The 23,829-nt window shown below is 40.4% G+C and overlaps 1 protein-coding gene across 3 annotated transcripts in view; it reads left to right on the plus strand.

Moving 5' to 3' along the window:
- The window catches only part of gpm6bb (glycoprotein M6Bb), a 26,042-nt gene continuing 2,213 nt past the window's right edge, over window positions 1–23,829 (plus strand). The window contains exons 1-7 of one of the 3 annotated variants that reach the window (XM_067516360.1): window positions 12,894–13,009; window positions 19,315–19,501; window positions 20,544–20,700; window positions 20,863–21,031; window positions 21,491–21,564; window positions 21,652–21,717; window positions 22,151–23,568. In XM_067516360.1, the coding sequence (XP_067372461.1) occupies window positions 12,961–13,009; window positions 19,315–19,501; window positions 20,544–20,700; window positions 20,863–21,031; window positions 21,491–21,564; window positions 21,652–21,717; window positions 22,151–22,231 (783 nt within the window). In that variant the 5' untranslated portion in view covers window positions 12,894–12,960 and the 3' untranslated portion in view covers window positions 22,232–23,568. Of the gene's footprint in view, window positions 158–12,889; window positions 13,010–19,314; window positions 19,502–20,543; window positions 20,701–20,862; window positions 21,032–21,490; window positions 21,565–21,651; window positions 21,718–22,150; window positions 23,569–23,829 lie in introns of those variants that run through there. The other 2 variants (XM_067516359.1, XM_067516358.1) reach the window with 2 other exon arrangements.

Below are 23,829 nucleotides of genomic sequence, written 5' to 3' on the forward strand. Positions count from 1 at the left end.
GTGGTGACGTCACTCGGGGGTTTCTCCAAAGCGACGCTACGCGGAGCAACCAGGCGACCAGTGTGCATCAAAGGATTCAGCATCAGTGTAACTGGGGCGCAACTTTCAGCTGATTGACAAACTTACTTCGGACGCTTTGGGAATCTTACAAAAATGGGTGAGTTGTACCACCAGGTTCTGCAGCAAATCTCAAAGGCGAATCCAAATGTGTTATGTTTTGTTGTGTTTGTTGTTGTCGCTTCGACTGTCGTGGCAAAACGGTTGTTTAAAAGGCACTGATTACAACTATTATTACTACGGAGGTGGGCTGTGGTTTAGCTGACCCGGTTTCATAAGAACCAGTATTAGAGCAGCCCGTTGAAGCAACTTGAGGAAAGCGATTAGAGAGATTAAGTCAACTGTGCTCGAGTATGCGGAGGTGTTAAGCCCGGATCAACTTGATGCTCCCACTGTCTCTCATACCAGTTCTTTCAGCCTTACTATTGAATCACTACTTAAACTGATTTTGTGAGAGTTGGCAGCGCCTCTAATCATTAGTCTTTATTGATCATTATTGATCAGCATTGACTGATGATGTTGCAGTGTTTAGTGGGTGAAAGGTTGTTGTGTTACCAGCAAACTACACTTTGCTGGTTAACAGTGATTAAGTGTTACTGGCAACATGTTGCATTAGTCAGATGCTGTGCCTGGCTGTGTGTGTGTGTCTGTGTTTGTGTGTGTGTGTGTGTGTGTGTGTGTGTGTGTGTGTGTGTGTGTGTGTGTGTGTGTGTGTGTGTGTGTGTGTGTGTGTCATGCCATGACTAGCAAATTGTTTTTTGTAGCACTGAGCTTTGGCTGTCCCAAGTGTTCACCATCTGTGCTCTCTGTCGATTTTTAGTAAGAGTTTGCTGACTTTAAGAATTTACGACTGTGATTAAACTGGGAACTGAGTGAGACAGCCCATCAGCTTTCATTTCTAGCTGTTCTCATCCTTCACTGGACCGTAATAGTAAAACAAAACAGAATGGATTCAATAATTGTAATTCTGGCATTTTTGACTTTTTGCGTTGGCCGTGGGCAAGTGTTTACAAGCCTGTGTTGTCTGCCACAGTGCAGCTGAGCCCGAGGAAGAACACTGTGTGAGAATGTGTATCAATGCTCATTAATTCGCTCTGAAGCCCTCACAGTGGCGTCTTTGTGCTCCTAATTTGGAGCTGCTCCTTTGTGCGACTTCAGTGGCTCTTAATTCAGAGAGAGAAGTTCACTGAATTGCAAGTTATGAGCGGATGGCCTGTGAACTAATTCCCCACAGACCCTCTTTCAGTGTCTCTCAGAGGATATTGCTCTGCTTCGCAATCAACCTTTGTGCATTGTCCACTTGCTGAAGCTCACATTTTATATCCAAAGTCTCTGCGGTCTGTTCAGGAAAAACATAGCCTGTTTTTGTGTGCATGAGGAGACTCATTTGGAGTAGTGGGTGAGAAAGTTGTATACAATAGTACTGTCCTGTGGTGGTTTATTTGAAATAGATCCGAATACAAAAATGGATTATCTGTGTGCATGACGCTGTTCAGTCCAAAATAAACAGGATGTCTTGAACAGGATCACGTGTAGAGCTGTGAAGTGAAGATGTCATTCAGAGGTTATAAAAGTCCGACTTCATTTTGCTGTGACCTTCACCTCTCAGAACGGCCACATAGTTTTCACAGGAATTCTCATCTGTCCTTGAAGAGAGCGATTTAACAGTGTTTTGGCCTGTGTTTGGGATGTGGGAGAATAACTTGGCTTCGGTCAGCTGAACTCACTGCAGTAAGGAGAGAGCAAGTAATCTTGCATAAATATCTGGTTATTGGTGTTAGTGCTGCAACAATGACCCACCCAGCAGTATTTGGTTGCCATGAACCTCCTTAATAACTAAACACATGAGAGATTGTGGTTTCAATCTTTTTTCTTTTTTTTTTTTTAATCACTGAGCCAAACATCGAAAGGAAAACGTGTTGGCCTGAACATAAAAATGTATTTTTTGCAAGAAAAGCATCACATGCACTGTAGAAATTTTTTTTATTGTTTTTCTTTGCACCAGATTGTTAGTCCTCCAGAGAACCAGTATGGCAAACATAAGTGGTTTGTTTTGTATATATCATAAAGTTTATGGTAGTGCTTAAGACATCATAGAAGTGTTCGGTCTCATACAGCGTTAACTCCAGTCTTTCCAACTGATATCTAAGATTTAAGGCTGTCTTTTGACATAAATACGGCGCATCATGGACGTCACTGTGAACACCGTGTCTGTTCCACTTGGAGTCAAATCTTGATTGCTAAAAAAAAAAACACCTGGAAACATTGTTTTTCCTTATGGAAACTCACAAATCTCATCTCGGAGTGTTTTGCATTCAGTGCGGGGGTCTTGTAGTAAAGGTCATCAAGTCTCGATGCAAAACGAGAGTTAATCACAGCTGACTGTTTTGAATGTGTCTTTAATTAAACATCCTGCTGTAGTTACTGAATAAGCGTTTCTAGTGTACATACAAATATAAAACTGGAGTCAAATGTCAAAGGGTTTGTGACTTTATGATAAGGACCCTCTGATAAAATGTAATCAATTCTGTTCTGATCCATACAATCCCTTTATAATGATTTTTACACGTGTGTCTGGGAAGTGTCTCTGAGGTTTCAGCTGTTTTGCACTCTTCAGTACATTCCTGCTCCATCTGAACAAGGATATTTGGAAAGTCTGATTAGTTAAGTCCTGCATCAGCACAGATCACCGCCACACACACATGCAATGCACTGTATGTGCTCTGACCCTGCATCCTGACTCTGAGAGAGGAAAGACCCCTGACTGCTAATGCTGTGCTAGTGGAGATGTTTTTGTGCTTTTGGAAACCCCAACTTGTCAAGTCATGGCAGAGCAATGACAGAGACACCGATGACTTCCCCAGGCTTTGCAATGTCTCAAGGAAAGCAATATAGCAAATGCACGTGCTTCTTTCTCGAGGGAAAAACGCACATCTGAGTAGGTGGTTGAAAAGTGCTGAGAGTGAACCTAAACTTTAATGCTTTGCATGTATTTTCTTTAACTCTAAAGAGATATCTTTCTTGAATTTCCTTTGTCTGAATTGTCCAAATAGAGTGCTAGTCTGTGATGGTGGATTCTACATTTCTATGTTGCCAACAGTAACCCCTGAAGTGCTTTTCGGCTGTAGTTTGTGGTTTGTCATTAATTACACTCAGTATCCTCCATAATGAGGTAGTTGCTGTTGTATTTACATGGTTGTTGGGCTTCTTTCCATTTGGCATAGTGTTTGACTGAGCATCTGTGGTAATTATTCAGTAGATGAGGCCCATACAGTAGCTTTTGAAACCATGCAGTTCTAAGAAAAGAGAGTCCTGTAGTTCAATCAGGACGTCATTCATCTCCAGCTTCGCTTCCTGCTCCACTTTGTTTCCTCTAAAATCTCCATGCCTCCTCTGTCTTTCTGGATCTCTGCTCCACTCCTGTCTTTAGTGCTTTTCTCTGCCTTCATAACAATAGGATTTCCCTCCAGAACTGCAGGTATATCAGAGCAGTTGTGTTAATTTGTTGCTTTTAATAACTCCTCCAACAACGAAGAGGGCCGGTGAGTATTGCGATGGGAAAGTGTTGATGCTTGTAAAAGCATGTGCCTTGGCCATGACTTTTAGTAAAAGCCCATTCACAGTTGAACAGAAGGGATGCAAGTGGGTGCGTGGTTGACTCTTTGCGTATGCATGTTTGTGTGTGTAAGTTTACCCTTGTTAAAGAGATGTCACAGTCACACTGCCACCTGGGAGAAGCACGACGGCATTTAAATACCTAAAAATACATCGTAATATGCAAAACACCAGAGCCTCGCAGCTCTTACACACACAGCTGTACCCCAGGGTCTACAATCTGCCCTTTATCCTATATGCTTAATTTCAGAAAAATGTACCCACTTTTCAAGGGTAAACTGGCAAAAAAAAGCATAATAAAGCTTAACTTGTGTCTTTTCATTACTTTAACAATATTTCAGCCCCCGTATTTAATATGAACGAGGGGGCCAAAACATTAGGACCACCTCTTATTATTATCCACATCAGTATGAATTCACTGCTCACTTTGACCTCAATATTAAACACATAATAGAATTATCACCTTTCCGTCAGTTTCAACTGAAAAGGTGAGAAATTATAACCATGTAAAAGTGGAATTCATGGCAGAGCCACTATGTTGAATTGTGTTAAATTGCATAGGTGGTCATAATGTTATGCCTGATTGGTGTAAACTGTGCACAGTACAGGGGTGATATTTGCCAGTGGAGCAGCAATCTGTATCTGTTTTGTTCGCAGACTGATGATTGTTCCAGAAGGCATGTGAGAAATAATAGGTTGGGGAAAGCAACTGCAGCTGATGAACATTCATTTGCTCATTCAACAGGCATTAACCCCCCACTGCAGAGTTTTTTGCCAGCTACAGTAGACCACACTACAGCACTCTGTATAACTATGGTTTGTTTACTCCCTAATCCCATGATTAGAACTCACTGTTTAAAATGTCAATACTGTTTTCCCCTGATAGCGATGGATAAGCCATGAATTGCATTATAATGCATGTAGTGTTGGATGATGGTGAGTTCGATCACTCAACACACAGTTATGTCTTTGGCAGAGAGGTGATGCCTGTAGCCTGTGATGGCCCAAATTTAAGATAAGGGATTAGACCAATGGTTGATGACTGGGAGAAATGCTGAAGCTATTCACAGAGGATACAGTCTAGAACTTTTGTCAAGAAATGTAGGCAGTTATTGAATGAGGCCAAGCCTGGTTAAAGTTTTGCTGGACTCCAAAGTGATGTAGAGAAAGCTGATGCTGTCTCCATTCATATACAGCAGGTACAAACCCACATTTACAATGCATTTATAGTGACCGAAGATAAAAATAAACTTTCCAGACATATAAAATTCTATCTGGGAGGAGAAGAATTCATTGTGTGGTGTTTTAACATCTGATGAGACTTAAAACTCATTCAGAACTTCCTGGATCGAGTTTCATGTCTCACTTGTACTTGAAGCTACATGCTCCCATCAATACAGGGTTTGCCTTGTTTTATCACAGATGTTTTCAGTCTAACAAAGGATGTGTCAGATTGTCAACCGGAGCTGGATACCTATCAATGCTAGATTTTACAGATCGTTAATCTGGTCGGAACAACAGTGATCGGCCGTTGTGTGTTTGTTGAAACTTCTCCCTGAAGTTTCTCTTTCGTTCTTTAGTTCACATAGAATGAAAAACATTAATGATAAACTGTTTGATAGTGCCAAGCCTTAGTCCCATTTGAGATATTGCATTTCATCGGTCTTGATCACATACTTTTTACCTTGCTTTGCCTGTGGTGGTTTTCAAAGAACAGCCTTTAGATGTTGTCAGATGACACGTGATGTGAGAATAGTTAGGTGAAATGAGAAAACACAATAGAGGCCCCAGCTAATTTCCCTTTAAGATCATCTGTGAGGAGTGAGAGCAGAATGCATTAGTCTGCTTCTCAACTGTGGATTGAGCTGTTGGCTGTGTGCCCATGCAGTGTATTCAACCCTCCACAGATAGGTCTTTGTCCACAGTGCTTTTACGCAGCTGCTAAACAACCGTAAGACAAAAGCATCTGGGGTACCCCAGCACCCCAATGAGAATCGTTCACCATATGAAGAGCCGCGCCAGACAGCCTGAGACCATTTGGATGCAGCCAAATGCTACGCTTGGGTTGAATTAAGCAGGAATTTAAATGAGTACCCATGTAGACCCATTAGGACTTTTAATTTTCTTTCTATATTTTTGATCATTTGTCAAATAACTTAGACAATTAGGTACTTTTGTGATTACACTGTAACAAACACAAATCTTGTCAACTTTTTTCCAAAGTTTGTTGTTGCTCATCTAAGATGAGAAAAATGCACATGACTCCTGTTCGCATATGTTTTCGTACTGTGATGCTGCACGAGACACAATGAAACCAGAGTTAAAGGCCACTGGACACTCACTCTCTCCCTCCAGGAATAATTTTCCTGCCCAAGAAAAAAAAAGGTTTTCAAGTGAGAGTTTTCTTTGTCTGCTTATTATCCTCCAGGGAACATCTTGATAGGCAGGAAGAGGCACTTCTGCCAGGCAGATGAAATCTACAATAGCTGAGCTTTTATAAAACGGCAGCTGCAGGAAACCCAATAGCTGAGGGAGACTGTTTGGGGAGGCTGTTCGCTTCACAGACAGAATGTTTGAGGGACTGAGAAGAGGGATTTCAATTTGACAAAATCAATTGAAAAAATTGTATATATTAATCTTAAGTAATGCGTGTTGCTCGTAGCATTTGTTCATTTTATAGTTTTTTTTAAGGCTTTTGTGCCACTTACTGTAGAATAAATTCAGAATAAATGAGAAACATACCAGCTAACATCAGCTTCAGGGGAAAGGAAATCCCTAATGTTTCCGTCTCAAAAAACAGCTTGACGCTGTTAACCACACGCAGACAAGCAGAAAGATTAGTTAGCAGGATGAATATCACAGTTACATCACTGAGAGGTCTCATAGGTCGTCTTAGCTTTTGACCTCTGCTGTATGGGAAAACATTACTGTAGCAAAATGAAGTGGCCAAAGCTGAAAATATAAAAGCATTGCTGCTATGAAGTGGATCATTTGGAATGTATAGAGCAAGCTGTCTGCTACTCAACACGTCTGTGTGTTTGTGTCTTTCTATGGCTTGCTTTGTGTGTTTGGTTTTTTGTTCCTGTTTAGGTTTCCTGTGTTCTGTGCTGTAAAACAATCTAGTAGTACTAATAGTTAAATAATGAAAATAATGTCAGTGCAAAAATTATGATGTTATTATTTTATTTTTTTGACACTTCACCATATCACATTTGAAAACTATTGGTAAGCATTTAGCCTAAAACTTATGTGCTTTCATAAAGAGACTGAGGACAAACTCATCCCTGTGGGGTTTGCTGTCAGGTTCAGGTTGACTCTCTGTCCTTCCAGGATCCAGGCAGGGATGCATGGCTTTGAGACATCCTATTGGAACGATAATGGCATTAAAGTAATGTGTGTGTCGACTGTTGTCATAGTGCTGATGATGAATCTTGACTTGTTGGGGTCTAAATGACTGGTCTGTTGGTCGGGGGGAGGGGCATATCTGCTTCTTCTGATGAGTGTTTGGGGAGGGGTACGAGAGGGTTTTAAAAAGGTTAAAGTACTGGGTTGGGGTGAGAGGTTGGCAGCATGAGGTGGAGGACAATAGGTCTGGTGGGAGTGATGCAGAGAAAGAGATCCCAGCAGCTGGGGGAGACACAGGAGGGAGTGAGCTCTTCATGGGAAGCAACCCCAAGATTAGCTGGAGAGTCTGCTGTCTCCATGTCTCTGTGCTTTATTATATCTCGTGTGTGTGTGTGTGTGTGTGTGTGTGTGTGTGTGTGTGTGTGTGTGTGTGTGTGTGTGTGTGTGTGTGTGTGTGTGTGTGTGTGTGTGTGTGTGTGTGTGTGTGTAATTAAATGACTGTTTCCAGCCCTGTGGTATTTGCCATCCAAGCAGCTGGAATGTGTGAATGTTTGAGAATGTCTGTTAAGGTGGACAGAAGGAGTGTGAGAAAGCTGAATTAGAAGCTCTAGAATTAGAAATCTCTGCGTCTCCTCTTCCTATATCCTCCTATATAAATATCCTCATTTAACACTTTGAAACACAAACTTTGAATCTTGAATTTATACCGGTATGGGTATTTTATATGGGTAATGCCATCAATTCATTCACGGGTTTGATATTATTCTTATGTCTGGGTAATGATTGAGGCATTGAGGCAGATTGTTGTTCAGTCACTCAAGCATGAAAGACAACAGTAGTCTTTGTGTTGGGCTGATTATAAGAAATGCTTACGGTGATAGGTAATGTATTTAAAGGATTAACATTGCTAAGGGGAGTCTCTGTGGGATTTAATTGTACTCTCACTGCAGTTTAATGGACTGTCATATGTCTCAAATGGCCCTGGGAAGTGCTGGGTGTCCTAATGACTTAAAAAGCCATGAAGAGAGTAGATACTGCAGATTCTATTGACCCTTCAAGGGTCCCACAGCAGAACGTATTCGGCACGCTGACTTCGGCAGGAGGTTTTACGCCGGCTGCCCTTCCTGTCGCAACCCTACCATTTTTATCCAGGCTCAGGACCGGCACCAAGCCCTTGGTAGCTGGGCGGGGCCATGCCCGGTGGGGTGGGATTCAAACCACCAGGCCCCCTAGAATACATACTCCAGATTACATCCGATTCGCACAGGGGGTGGTGGTGATTATGGTAGATGTACATAGCAAGAGCTTTGAAACTGCTGAAATAACCAATTAACAGTGGATCAAATGATTTGTGAAGGTAAGTGGTTAAAGCAATATACGTAACAGTGTTACCAGTTATATCAGTATGTGTAAGAATACAGGTTTTTGTAGCTTTAGCCCTCAGTAACATCCAACAAGATGATGGGTTGGGATAACCAGTGTTGTCACCCTGTTTTTCAAATCATTTATGTCTCATAAAATGTTTATTTTCTAAGGTACCCCAGTACCAGAGAAACTGCTGAATGAGAGCTCAATCCTTGTGGTGAAACGGCTTTACAACCCCAACCCACCCCCAATTGGTGCAATTCATTGCAAAAGTTTTTTCAATATTGTCCACTTCAAGGCAAAATTTTATTTGAATATAGATTGAAAAGACTACAGGTTATTATGAAGTTACTTAATAACGGTGAGGTTTTAGTTTACAGTAGCTTTTAGCTAATTTCTGGCTCTGTAGTGTAAGCACAGTGGACCGCAAAGACAGCGAGGCATCTTCCAGACCAGACGCATCATTAAAATATTTAGTTTACACTGAAAGAAAAACAAACACTTATGCAGAGACCTTTTTCCTTTCCTGAAAAATCAGAAGTTGATGTCTTGTATAGTGTGAGGAGATGACCCCCCCCACCCCCCACCCCCCGTCTCTATTACTTTTTCCCAAGTTTGTGTGTCTGTTTCCTGGCTTTGATTCCAGACTGAAATTAAGAAATTCTTTGTCTTTAGCTTTTGATAAAGCGTTGGTTTTCTGTCTGGCCAAGCTATGGTGGCTGTTTCCAAGGTGCTACAGCCTGGATAACATGCAGCATCTGTGTCTCTTACTATTCATACACCCCGCTTTGGCCAAAACCAAAGTGGCTGTAGAAGTGCCAGACAGTCAGGGTTGGGAAGTCATTTTTAGAGGAAAATCATGGCTGCCAGACACCCCTGGGTGAATGTTTCTTCATTTCCAGGCCTAACATGATAGTAACACAACCATGCAATTAGAGATGTGCTGAGTCAGATACATTGGGCATTGTTTGGTCAAACAAGAAGCAATTGCACTGGAGACAAAAAATCAATCTGGGAATTGTCTAATGGAAGAAATGCCAGGACATAAAGTATGTCTCAATTAGAAATGGTTGAAATTTAATCGCAAAGCTGAATTTCCACTACTGTGCTGCAGGAGTGTGTGTGTGTGTGTGTGTATTTGAGTAGCTCTCGTCTTGTGGTGGGATTCTTTACCCTGAAGAACAATGTGCTGACTCGTAGCGTATATTTTGTACCACAAACGGAAACAGACTTTGGTTTTAAGATTGTATTTTAGAGGTTGGGTAATGTCAGGCCATAGGGGTGAGAGGCCTTGGGTTCATAAAGTCTATTAATTAAGTCTTTACATTGATCAACTCTCTAGAAGGAAGAAAAAAACCACAACTCTACCCACAACTAGAATTTAGGTGTGTGAGTAACAACGGTGTGTGGAAAGAATATAGTTTTAGGCACCATTAAATATCCTAGTCTCAGATTGCTGGACAACTTTGAACATTTTCCGATATTGTGAATAAAAAAAAGTAATTATTTACTTCTTTCTTGTTCTAATGTAATAATCAAAAGAATTGAGAGTTTGGCCTGTACCCATACAAAATACCCTGGTTCATATGACATTTTAATGGCCATTTATTCAATGTTTTCCACTATTACAGCATAGAATATGTTGAATCGCAAAAGTACTACAGAATTTATAATGCTTGTGTTATTCTCTAGCCTAACGGAGGAAAATGGGTCAGCAAACAAGTGAATGGATCTGTATAATGTGTTTGTAGCTGTGCTCTTGTAAACCAATCAATCACCTAGATTCAGCACGCCAAACATGACAGCAGACAGAGCAGGCTGACATATGAAGAGGACCTGCATTTAAATCTAGGTCAGTAATGCCACCACAGACATAGGAGCAATATTGAGTGCAACAAATCACCAACAGTAAATAAAATAATGCATTGTTGTGATGTCAGTGTTCACTGTTGAATTTAAGAAAGGGATATTTAGATGATCAGTTTACTTTATTGTTTTGGCTTCCTTCTCATTTTTCTGCAGACTCTACAGTCTGTCCTCCTCTGCTCCGGTGAAGTGAGCCTGCTTTCTCAGGCTGTTGTTGGTTTCTTTAAGTGTCCTGGGCCCAGACTGCAGGTCTTAACGGGTGACTGAACACCGAGGAGCTTTTAGGGCCCCATGTTTCACATTGACCCTCAGTGAAGCCTCCGCCATTTGTGTGTGCTTCATCATCATTCACATTGTGTCCTTAATTAGGGGAGTGGCGCTGTCACAACGCTTGTGCGTTCACATGATTATTGCCCAGCCTCTCAGGCTGTCGAAGTACTGTTAAAAAAACAGAACCCATTCTCTCTTTTTGCTTGTTACCAAAAATTATTTTTTTGCTTCTTTATTTCAAAACATCACATCATATTAAAATGCCACTAATCAAAATTGATTGTATAATTAAAAAAGAAATAAATCATATTACATTATCATATTAGCTTATTTTAGTTTTAGTTTTCTTTTTATGTCCTTTGTCAGGTCAGATCAATTTCAAATGAATTAACGGGGAAGTGCTGTTAGCAAAGACTCCAAAGTCAGCAGCTTAATGGGTAAATATTGGACATTCATCGGGTGAACCAAACAGACCTCCTTGTTCTAATTTGTATCTATTCTGTGATTTCCCAAAATTTTGAAGGATAATTAGGTTTAACATTAAGCTGAATGATTCTAAGTGACCTTATAAATGTACGTATGATAAGAGTTGGATATTTAAAACATCTTCTGGGGACTATAGAATTAACCATAATACCACCATTACCATACCGTTATTATTATAATTATTATTGAACTTTCAAACTCAAAAGAAGCACATTGCACATAGGATTGCCAATTGAATTCATAACATTGATCACTCTTGCATTTACAGTTGCATATTGGTGACTTCTTATATGTTTAGAAATAATTATTGACCTTTTTATTTGTTTGGTTGTGTATGCCAAAAACACATTCATTCATCTGGCACGTTGGCCAATACTTGTTTATAACCGGAATACGTGACTAAAGAATAAAGTTGGTCCGAAAACATAGTTTTACCAAATATGTTTTGAATTTCCTTCGAAATGTCTGCTCTAAACTTAAAAACGTTGCCCTTAAAGGTTTGCAGATGTGCCACTGTGCTGTTTTGATTTTGGTGAACTCTGGAACTTGGAAATGCCTTTGTGGGTAAATGTGATACATTTTGTCCTGCTTGCAATTTACATATTCACTTGGAGCACCTTTTTGATTGGAGATCAACAGCACATCCACTGTAAAGCATCAGTATTCACATATGAAGACATCATCGCTTCTATATATGGGTTGAAATCTCTTCCCCAATTTACAAGGATGATTTCAGTTCTATTGGCGTTTAACATGGCTGATGGTGAAAAAGCTTGAAGATTAGTGAAGCATTTGTTGTTGTGGGATCCCTGCTAAGTTCACTTCCCTGACCCCTGAGGCTCCCCTCCCCTGCTGGTCCCCCTCCTCCCTGAGGTCTAGTATCCGTGAGAAGACCCCACTCCAGGCCTGCTCCAACAGGCCTCTCCCCCCACTGCTGAAAAGCCTTTCTCTCATTAGCATGCCCCTGGTGACAGCCTGCTGTTGCCAAACAAACACAGCCAAGATCTTCTTCCCGGCCTCCCTCACTCTCTCTCTCTGTTTCTCTGGTCATCTTTTACCATCCATCTTTCTCCGTCTCTGTATGTTCGTTGATACTTATTACATCATCTGTTTTTGTTTTTGTCACATTATCTCATTTCTCTTTCCTTTATCAGCTCTTTCAGCACTCTTGAATTTCACCCTGTTTTCACCCCCTCCGGATTTCTGGATCTCTGATTTTTAAATGCTGTTTCCTCTGTTGTTTGTATCAGCCCAGAGGACACTCTGTGTCCTTGTTTAGGAAATGTTCATCTGCTTTTCTTTTCCTGTGTCCTTTTTTAAGTGAGTAACAAGCCACCAGATGGAGGGAAGACAGCGGTCAGAGGTTGTTAATGTATGCTGCAGGAGCAGAGAGCATATGGTGCAAATCAGACGATGACAGGCTCACCACACACACTGCCCCCTCACTCTCTTAGTCTGTGGTGAAATGTGAGGTTATTTTATGCCTTTATATCCCACCCTAAAGCAGAAAGTACAGCAGAAAGTATTTTTTACCCACAACCCCAATTTATGTCCTGCTATCTGATATAACAAACCCTTTCTCAACAAGCAACAGGCTGCAACAAGATGTGGGAGTGTGTTTATGGCAAGTGTGAGAAAATGCGTGCCATTAAAAGTAAAAACAAATTTTACTCAAACTGAATCCTAATCCATAGCAACAAACATAATCGATGAGCATCTCTTCTTTTGAGAACTTCCTGAAAAGGAACTGTGACATACTGTATAGTGGAGTGGTGTCTTCAAGAGGAAGGACGAGACGAAAAGAATGAATGTGAAGGAGAGTGAAAGAGCAAGAGAGGGAGCAGAGACGTGTGGGAAGGACAGTGTGCGAGACAGGAGAGAGTGTTGTGGGCGGGGGGTTAAGAAGAGAGAAGTTGCTGAAAGGAAGCATTTTTGCTGGATGGGAGAAAAACAACCATGGAAACTCCATCAGATGAAAACCAAGTCCAGAGGCAGGACAAAAGAGGTACCAATGAGCACTCACAAAGAGCCAGTTCGGTGTTTTTTCTGGATGTGTTTACGAGGTCTTAAGCCTGCTTGGTTTGGTTCGGCAGAGTTTTATTCGGCAGGATTTCAAGTCGATGTCAAGCATTTGTATGCAGAGAAGGGTTGATATTTGATTTGCAAATCGTGAATCACCGCCTCTGCTAAACTGCTGCCTCTGTCATGCTTCAAGTGTGTCTTGCTTGTGTTCCCTGTGCTTGTTTTATGATTTAATTAGTTTAAGTCTGTGGGGTGTTTTCAGCAGACCTCCTTCCTGCAGCACTGGGGATGCTACTCTGCTACTGGTCATCATCATGCTAGTGTCACTTTTAAGGAGAATTAGGCCTGTTGCAGAACCAACAGCAGATCAATCAAACCTCAGGGTGCCTTTGAGTGAGGGCTGAGGTGCTGAGGTGGGGTGGGGTGGGGTAGCTAATGATTAATGAGGTGGATGAGAGGCTTGCAAGGACAAAGATAAATGAACCAGACACTACTGCTCTGACAAACAGACAGCCCTGAGGGCTGTGTAAAATAAATTGTCATTAACTTACTCACCCCGTTATTTTAGAAATCAACACTTTTACTGCCATGCCAAGGTGCTTAATAATGTTATGTTCGGCAATCCCTGTCATAACAAATTAACCTGACGCTTTGTTTCCTGTACACGCCCCCACCCAGCCAGGGGTCTCTGTTCTATAGTGGCTACCTGTTGAGATTTGGTTTTAAACTTAATATTTGTTAGGCATTTAATGACTTCATTGGAGAGTTGACAGGAGACGTTTGAGAGGAAATGAGGGGAGAATGAGATGGGGAATGGCATGGATCACAGGTCCCCAGCCAGAATCCAGATGAGGACCTTGTAATTATGTGGTTGGGGCCTTATATCCCTAGGCCATAGAGATTCCCCAGCCTGTGTCTTTTTATGAGGAGCTGTTCCTAATCTTAAGCTGGAACTGAGTTGGGAACATGTGGGCCTGTAAAATATAAGTAGATTCTTCTGTAACACACTTGAAAATTGAAACACAGGTTATATATATATTTACCCCTATACGTGTCCCTAAATGCACATAAAAATGTATTGACCCTCATTTTCTCCTATTGTTATTGAATATATACATGAAGCTCGTCACTTTTCTCAGTGATAGTGATAGGTGAGCTGCAGTCAACAGCTATTAGCTGTTTACTGGGACACCACATAAGTTTTCCCTGTTAGATAAGTAAACAGTGAGACCTCTTTTGATCCATTTGAGGCTCCCTCGTGAATGGTCATTATGCTCATTATGGCCATTATGGCATTTTCAACCACTGTGTCTCTCAAAGTGGAAAGTGTGTAAAATGAGACTGTTTCTGATAAGTGGTGTTTTGGCAGTGCCCCCCCCCCCCCTCCTCAATGGAGCAACAAACAACAATAGCTGTAAACAGAGACATCTGTTAGCAATGAGGTTAGACTGTAGATTAAAACTAGACGCTGTTTTTTAATGGAGCTGGAAGGCCGTTTGTTGTTCAGGGCTCAGGATTAGATTGAATAGTTGCAATAATATGGTGTTTGTTTTTATATTAGATGCATACGTTCATTATTCAAATAAGACTATGTGATTTGTATATGTGTTTGTCGTGGACGTTTGTTTTTGTTTTTTTGAGGGGGCATGTCTGTGCGGTGTCTACTTCTTATTACATCCAGCTGCTATTTTACTATGTAATAAATGGAGAATTTAGACATTTTTCCGCTGAAGGTCCCAGCTGTTCCAAGTTTTCAGCGTTGCGGTGAAGACAGTCCGTGTTCACATGATTGGTGCTGTTGAAGGGTGGTGATGAAGCAGGGCCAGCTGCAGCAGGGGTTAGTGTGATGACTCTGAGCTCAAGCAAACTGTGGTGATGCATGGCCAGATTAGCTCGCTCTGAGACACCAGGGCCAACATTACAAAAACAAGAGTTACTGGTATACAGTATATAGTGCTCCTATATTAAATCAGAATCTAGCCCCAGGTTTTCTGCATGCTCATGTGTCATCATGCTGGTACAGTGGACACTAAAATTACACAGTATTTCTATAGAGGGCGCTGACATTTTTTAATGGAGCAAGTGTCAGTTTATGTTTCCTTCATAGTGGTGGGAAACTCCCTAACAAACTGTCATATAATCAAATTATCTAAAGTGGACGCCACTATAGCTTAGGGGATAAAGCAATTACCCCAAGACACAGTGTTTCTGATTAACGGCAAAATGAAACATTTGTTACATGTCCTTCCCCTCTCCACCCTCTTCTCCACGTCTTTTCTTGGCAGTTGAAATATTAAAATGGTGGTTCTGGGGCCTCATGACAAACGGAGCCCTGGTGTAGCACCACGCAAGGCTATGGTGCACCCTTGTTTTCTGTCTGTTTGTCTGTAAGTCTGTTTGCTAGCTTGGCGCCCTCTCTCGTCAGCCTTAATGAATGGTCTCATTTATACACCAGATGATTTGATCAGATCATCAAGGAATGTGGAGTAGTGGCTGCTGTGGTTCAGTGTTGCTGCGCTGTTTGCAGTGCTGGAGAGACACACAGGATGGAGCTCAGCAGTAGACTTGTCCTGGGCCTCCAGCCTATGGGCCGGAAGAGCAGGGCCGTGGTTCACTACCATTCTGAATGGCCCCTGAGAGTCCAGTGTGATGGACAGTCCACCACTGCACACACTGGCTCTTTGTGTCAAGCTTTTTTGGACTCTCTTTCTGTCTCTCTTTTTTTCCCTGTCTGTCTCACAATGTCACACATGCCGACACACACACTCATTCTCACACAAGCATCTTTTTTCTTTCTCCTCGTGATCCCGCCGTGGCCCATCTAGCCACAAACAAGTCACTAACTTTGTTTCTGCGTTTCATTGCAATTTTAATTTTTTTTCTCACTCATTTTTGTACTGAGGCAAGGAGCTGGAGAGGGGGGAGTTTTGAAGTATTAGTCAGTGAGCATGTGAAAGTCATCAAAGGGAAAAGGCCCAACGTGATTTTCATTTATAGAGCTTTACACAGAACAAGCCAGCAGGGATCCTTTAGGACAAGCTTGTTGTTTAAAGAGACACCAGCACCAACTATTATCCTCTGTGGAGGCAGATGAGTTGAGCTAAAGTTTGCATTTCTGTATATCCTGCACTCAATTAAATCCCACACAGGAAACTAAGAGAAAAGAAAACTTTGTTAGGTTTACTGATCCTGGATGATTATGCAATAAATCTTATCATATTGTTGAGCTAGACATAGTTTGATTTTGAGAATGCACTTCAGAAGCGATACACTCACACACACAGCCCCCTGTAAAACTGCAGATTGTCATGTACTTGCTGTTCCCGGTCTTAATGCCGAGCCGAGAGTGAACTGCTGGTTGCTGCCCTAAATAAGAGACAAATGTGAGAGCGGTAGCAACGTTCTCATCTAATTCTTGGCAAGAACACAAACAAATGAAATTCCCAAAATGTCAAATTATTCCACTGACTCAACAGTGCAGCCCCCTTCTCCCTCCAAGACAAAAAAACAAAAAACAAAACCAGCATGTAGAACTGAATCTGAAACCTTCAGCCTTCTTCAAACATAATGTTTCACAGATCCTACCATTACTTAAAATCCCACTTCTGCTTTGAATCCCTTTCCTGAGCAGGTTTTAATATACTTTGCTGCACATTGATGTCCCCATGGTCCTCTGCAGGACTGTTCAAAGTTCTTGTGCTCCGGTTTTGTTTCTGTCTCCCCTGATGTGTAAAACCTAAACTAACGCTTTCAGTGTGACCCCTTTTCAGAACCCAGTAGTATTCTTAAGGTTACTAATACCTGAACCACATTGGTCGGTCTTTCCTTGTGCCAGTGTTGTGTCAATCAGCCAGAAGAGAAATGTCAAGTCCAGCTTTAAATACCAACTTGGATTTATTTTTTTCTCCATTGAGAGAGATGTCTAACCATCACCCTCAGTTTGAATGAATAGACGGCTTCAAAAGCATGGCTTAGAGATTGCAGGCACTCTGCTATAATGTACATTTTCTCTCTAGAAGCATGGCAGACTGTTAAATAGTCAACACATGGAAGCATTTAATACATTAGACATAGAAAACCCAGATGTGTCATAATTCAATCAAGGGAGAATCACTTTCATATCAATATTATATCAGTTTTTATATGGTTGATCTAGTATAAATAGTAAAACATTATTCAGCAGCACGAGGTGTCATGCAGACTTTCATAGATTATGTGTCACAACTGATTACAGTTGACTTAAAAAACAAGTGCGACTGTTTTTACTGCCCCTGTCACTATGAGCAAATTTAAACCATTGAGAATTGCAAATGGAGGTGAACCCTAACCATACTTTCCTTGTGGAAACTTTTCCTCCCTTAATGAGGGTGAACTTCAGTGCCAGGAAAGTGTGTTGTGCGGCCGGGGAAACAGTCCTACACAGCTTATAGCTGTGAGAGCTTGTTGATGCATAGCCAAGAAAGTCTGCTTCTGTAAGGGAGCTACGGTACCTGACAGTGAGCTGCCCTTTCTTTAAACGGGCTGTATTTACTTTACAACTGGGCTCAATGGTCCTGTGAAAGTCTGTGCTCTGACTCTCCCCCCCCCCCCCCACTATGCTCATCAGAGAAATGTGGGCTGTGGTCAAAGTTAGTGACTCTGCTGCGGGCACACTCATTGACTTGTGGTTAACATGCTGCCATGGCAACTCCTATTCACCCACCATAAGACAAAAATGTTTTTATCTCCCTGTGCTACACAAACAGTCAGGATGAAGCATCTGACTGCAGCAGTATTGGCCCTGCAGCAACATATCTGTTTTAAGTTCTTCTGTCACAGCAAAGAGCACAAACACAGATGGACCTTTAGGATTCTGCCCTCATGGAAAAACCAAGACAGAGGGAAAATAATTTCTTATCAATTTTCTTTAACGCAAACGCAATGTGGATTGAAACAAATGTGTCGTCATGTTGATTACAGCCTCTTGCTACACATAGTTCCTTAATTGATAAATAAAATAGATTGCTTAAACAGGAAATCTGTTAGAATTTGATAGATTCAAGAGGAAATGCATACAGTGTATGACTTGTTAGCCTCTATTTATTCTCTATTAACATGCGTATAAAATGGTCTCTGCTGTTGGTAAATAACATGTATTTTTTCCTGTACAAGTATTTTATTTACATTATGTACATTATATAAAACACTGTTTAACATGTATTTTCTTTCTGTTTTGTTTTGATGACCTTAATATTGCGTAATGCAGTCCTGCACAGTCACTAGTGGTATAAGTATTGCCAAACATTATCATCAGTGCATGATTAGGGCTGCTAAGTTTAATTTTCAACACGACACAACACTTTGGCTACTTGAGAACAATGTGCTTGGTGATATAGTAAACGTTAGCACACATATTTTCAGCCGATGCAGAGAAGCTCTGATTTTGATTTTGCATATGGTCTTTTGGTCAGTTTTTTAGTAAAAAATATGAAATATAGCAGCTTGCGATGGCTTAGTTGCAAAATGACATCGGGCATACCTGAGGGCTTTAAAACAAACAGCCATTGACCTGCATGTCCGATGACTCCACAACATCCTGACAGACACACGTGGATCTGATTGGAAACACGCTGTGGTTTGTTTGCATGCATCCACAGACAGTGCATTGTGGTGACTGGATCTATATCACATAAGTACAGACTGGATAAGACAGACCCATTGGGGTCACTTCATTCCATCACTGTGAGTTACCATTGATTTCTGTTACAGCTCGGCCGTCACCCATTGGCCCGACCTGCTGGCCGGCCATTAGGGCCTTTAAGTGTAGTGATGACTTGTCAAATGAAACATGAAAGGCAGTGTAGGCTGTAAGAACAAAGCAGCACACAGCAAGCTGCACTGTCTGACTTAGTATTTTACATTGCAGCAAAGGAAGGAAGCAAACTACATCAAGCATGACCACAGACAAATTTTATGAAACACAGAACAGACACATCTTTCCTGTCTGCATTGTTTCCTTGACACGGGGATATTTAAAAAGCCCTGAAGAGTAAGGAATTTAGTTACATCAAAATGATTCAAAGTAGTTATTGACTGTCCAGGACGTCCCCTACAGTGGTGGAATAGATTTGATGTATGAATGGATCTAAATGAATATTCAGCTCACAAGTTATTTCCCTATGGTCATATCCTGTCCTACATTTAAAAAAACAAGTTCGTCATATGGAATATGTCTCTCATATTGACCTTACTTTTTAAGGACATTCAATTTTATGCCACTGACAAATTCTTTTTTCTTTTTTTGCATAGGTTGCTTTGAGTGCTGCATTAAATGTTTAGGCGGGGTGCCGTATGCATCACTGGTGGCTACGATCCTCTGCTTCTCTGGTGTTGCCCTCTTCTGTGGATGTGGCCATGTGGCTCTCACCGGCACTGTGACCATCCTGGAAACCCACTTCTCCAAAGTCACCAGTGATCATGCCATGCTGACTGATGTGTAAGTGACCTCACACTCTATGTGCACACTACATGGCTGATTTTAATGCTTGTTGGTGTGCGAGGAAAAAGTAAAATTTTACAAAAAAGGCGGAAAATGCTTACATTTGAACTTAAAATCCTTTAAGTTGATGTAACAATCACATTAACTTATATGTTATACAGACTGTTTTTGCAGTGGTAAAAAGTTTTTTCATTTAAAGTTCAATGTTTAATTTAGCAATTAATTCAAATGCAAATTTTAAGGAATCCCTTTGGTACTTTGATCATTCATGACAGCCATAAATTCGAAATGTATACATTTTTTTCCCTAAATAAATACATTCACATTAACATTTCATGTACAAATAGAACATTAAAATGTTTTTTAAAAATCGTTGGCTTTACTTATTTATGACATTTCTAAGTAACTGAAGGTTAACAATTTGTCATTGCTGTTACCTTTTTCAGTGATGTGTTTTGTTGATTTGGGATGCAATAATTATTTGTTATTTGTGACAATAAAGAAGTCCGGTGTTATAACAGGTAACACGTTTTATGGGTCGGCTTTAGCTGATAACATCTCCTATGTTCACTTCATTCCAGAAAACAGTCCTAATATGGGCCTTTTTCAAAGTGCATCCATTAGTCCAGAATGTAAAAAAAGGAATAAGGCAACAGACAGAACTGCACATACTATATGTTATATGTTGGAATGCACTGTTTAATTTAAGATGTCTCCAGAGGCAAACTGTTTCCTAGTGAATGATTTTCCAAAGACATGCATCATCTGTAATTGTTGCACTTGGGCTTAGCATGTCTCTTTTCTTAGGGAAGCAAGGCCACTATCTCAGTCATAATCAAATCTTTATGATTTATCATAAGATTGCAAGTACAAAACTATGCCTTTTGTGGCGGGTCAACTATTATTTTCTCCGACAACTACTGGGTCTCTCTATGTGCTACATTGGAGGCTGAAAAACATGTTAGTTGGTTTGTTCTGTCATTTTTACCCCATTGCAGCTTTAATAGCACAGCTTCTGTGTGCCACTATGCTTTAACAGAATACAGCTGATGCAGTACATCATCTATGGCATTGCTTCGTTTTTCTTCCTGTATGGAATCATCCTCCTGGCTGAGGGCTTCTACACAACCAGCGCAGTTAAGGAACTGCACAGTGAGTTCAAGACCACAATCTGTGGACGCTGCATCAGTGGAATGGTATGTTAATACAACTACACCGCTAGAACTACACAATGCTTATGATACAAAGGAAGAAAGAAAAATAGACTGTAGGGAGCAAAGTTATCATTTCAAAGCTGATTTGAAAACTAGTTGTATAGTGATCTTGTGATGCTAACATTGTGCCATCTCTGTTTCCAGTTTGTGTTCCTCACATACATTCTGGGTGTGGCCTGGCTCGGTGTGTTTGGTTTTTCAGCTGTGCCAGTCTTCCTCTTCTACAATATGTGGTCCACCTGTGCTACCATAAGGTCTCCCATGGCCAACATTTCAAGCATTGACAACATTTGTGTTGATGTTCGTCAGTATGGTAAGATGTTACCACACTGCGTTTAAGAACTGTGTTTAAGAATGTCTTATTTTAGCTTGAAGAATTGCTTTTGTTAGTGGACATACTGAGATGAACTAGTCTCTATTAGGAAAAATATTTTCATTTTGTTGCACCTTCAGATGAGGCTAGTCTTGCAAGCCCTCATTACCAGTTGCATAGGCTTTTCTTTATTTGAAGCACAGAAATTATCCAATAATTTATGAGAAAGGAAAATAAATTTTCTTCTTTTCTGTTCCTCTAATAATCTTACAACTAATAAGTTAACTGAGCTTCATATGTGAATTTGTATCCCCTTTAAATTTAATTTTAACAAGAAAAACCGCCAGATCAAGACAGTAGACTCTTACTGAATTCATATTACAAGGCAGGTTTCATTAGTATTCTCCTGGTACATTGAATTCAAGTGTATATAAAAACCTATAAATTTCATGCCTTAAGGAATTATCCCATGGAATGCCATACCAGGAAAGGCCTGTGGAACTACTTTAGGTGACATTTGCAACACCAACGAAGTAAGACATGTTCACACACAGATGTACGAAAAGACTTAAACATTGTCTCTTCGTCTCTTTATATTTACTGTTGCTCTTTTTTTCCAGTTCTACCTGTCCTATCACCTGTACATCGTAGCCTGCGCTGGTGCAGGAGCCACCGTAATCGCTCTGGTAAGTTCCCCTCCGGTCTCTCTGTCCTCTCCCTTCAGACCATCTTTGCACGGTTTGTATGAGCAGATCATGTGTCAAGTGCTCCTCTTCTCATTCCCATACAGTTTATGTAACCACACAGAGGAAGGTTACACATAGGCTTTTCCTCAGCTCCAATGCCATTTGCCTTTTACCATCTGCTTAGACGCACATGGCCCTGTTCTTATTTTAGGAGGGATGGTACAGTGGCCAGTTTGGCCTTGACTTTTGGTTTCATCATTTGTTTAAATCCTAAAAAATTACTTAAAAATAAAATTGGGAATTATACATTTAACAAATGCACTGAAATTTAATTTTTATACCTGACTGGTCACTTTACTAACATGTCCCAGTACAACTGGCAAGGAGGTCACGGGCATGTTTTCTTACAACTTTTTCTGTTCTCTTCCACCAGCTGATCTACATGATGGCTACCACTTATAACTTTGCTGTTTTGAAGTTTAAGAGTCGAGAAGACTGCTGCACTAAATTCTAGACTGGTTTAAGAGCCCAGCATTGCATTTGAGGCTGTACTGATTAGAAAAAGTTGCCACTCACAACAATTTAACTAAAGAAATACAGAATAGAGAAATCAACATTATCCAGTAGTAATCACATGAAGTGTAAATAGCTGATTGTATGCTTCTTTCAGCATTCAGTATCCAGTGATATTGGTTCTTGTCAGATGACACCTGATAAAAGTTGTCTTTAGAGTGGGGTGGTGTTTGGTTTGTTCTGCTCTCCTTGGCACTCAGAGAAATACGTCACTATCACATGTTATATATACATCTTCAAATCCACAACAGTGTTATTTATATAAGTAATGTATGAAGGTGATTTTGACCTGCGCAGATGCAAAAAATGCTTGGGTATTTAAAGAAACACATTATTTACCATGCACTAGTTAATCTTACGTTATAGGACAAGCATCGGTTCACTGCAGTCTGAACTGAAAGGAAACTTTGTGCACACAACTTCCAAGGCACTTGTGCCACATAAATGTAAGATATTTGTGCAGGTTGTATAACAGTTCTAAAAATTAATCGAATTTGGAAATGAGACTATAAGGTCTGATCAAGCCATTGAGTTTTCCAAGCCCTAATAGATGTACAATATAAAGAAGTCTGTGTTGATATCTGATGACAATTATTGAAAATGTGAGGATGAATTTTAGTGATACATTTGTAAAATGAACTACATTTGCAAGTATAATTGGTCAAATGATCAGTTCTTATATCTCTTTGGTTTATTTGCTAAGCGTAATGTGTTGCTGCCAATCCATGAAACCATGAAGTGTCAAATACATACAATTATTCACAATTTTTGTCACGTTAGATTCTAAACACAACTAAAAAACGCTAATCAGCTGTGTATTATGTGGGTGAGTATTATGGTCACTACTTGGCGACACTGTGTATTGTAGAATTCAAAAAACCGGCACAAACGTAGCAGAGCACAGAAAAGTATGAAAGGTTAGGCCAGTACCAAGGGTATAACTTCTGCATGAGGCCCTAAGCCTCACTTAAATTTCATGTATTTTATAAAATAAAAAAATCTCCTATTTTAGAGTAAATGTATTTTTTTCTATGACAGCTGAGCTATAAAGTTGGTGTTTGGTTTCATGCCATTTCCTTTATTCTTTCTCAAAGTGCCATTAAAGAGCCATTTATTTTTAGCTTAACACTGAGCCTGCATGCTTACATTTTTCCGATTCTTTGTTTATAGCGACTCATACACCATATTTCCTACAGTATATTTAATTTTCCCTTACATTTTTGAAAACTGTAGCTTTTACTTTCTATATAAAATAAACAATTTTTGTTTACAAAATTATTCCTATGTGGTCTTTTTTTTTTTTAATCCTACAGAAATCAAACACTGGGTTAACTAGGCTTAACTCTGGATTGTGAAACGTTTGGCTGTCTAATAAAACCATCCATATTTCTTGATAAGAGAGCTGCACCATCTAAACCGGGATGCACATGTAACAGGGCCAGATTCACAATATGCAATATCCCATGCTTGGCACTAACCTTCAGCATTTTACAGCTGCATAACCATTGCATGTACATGTTCTGGCTCATTCTCTCTCCT

The sequence above is a fragment of the Channa argus genome, chromosome 9 (assembly GCF_033026475.1).
Source record: "Channa argus isolate prfri chromosome 9, Channa argus male v1.0, whole genome shotgun sequence".
NCBI lineage: Eukaryota > Metazoa > Chordata > Actinopteri > Anabantiformes > Channidae > Channa > Channa argus.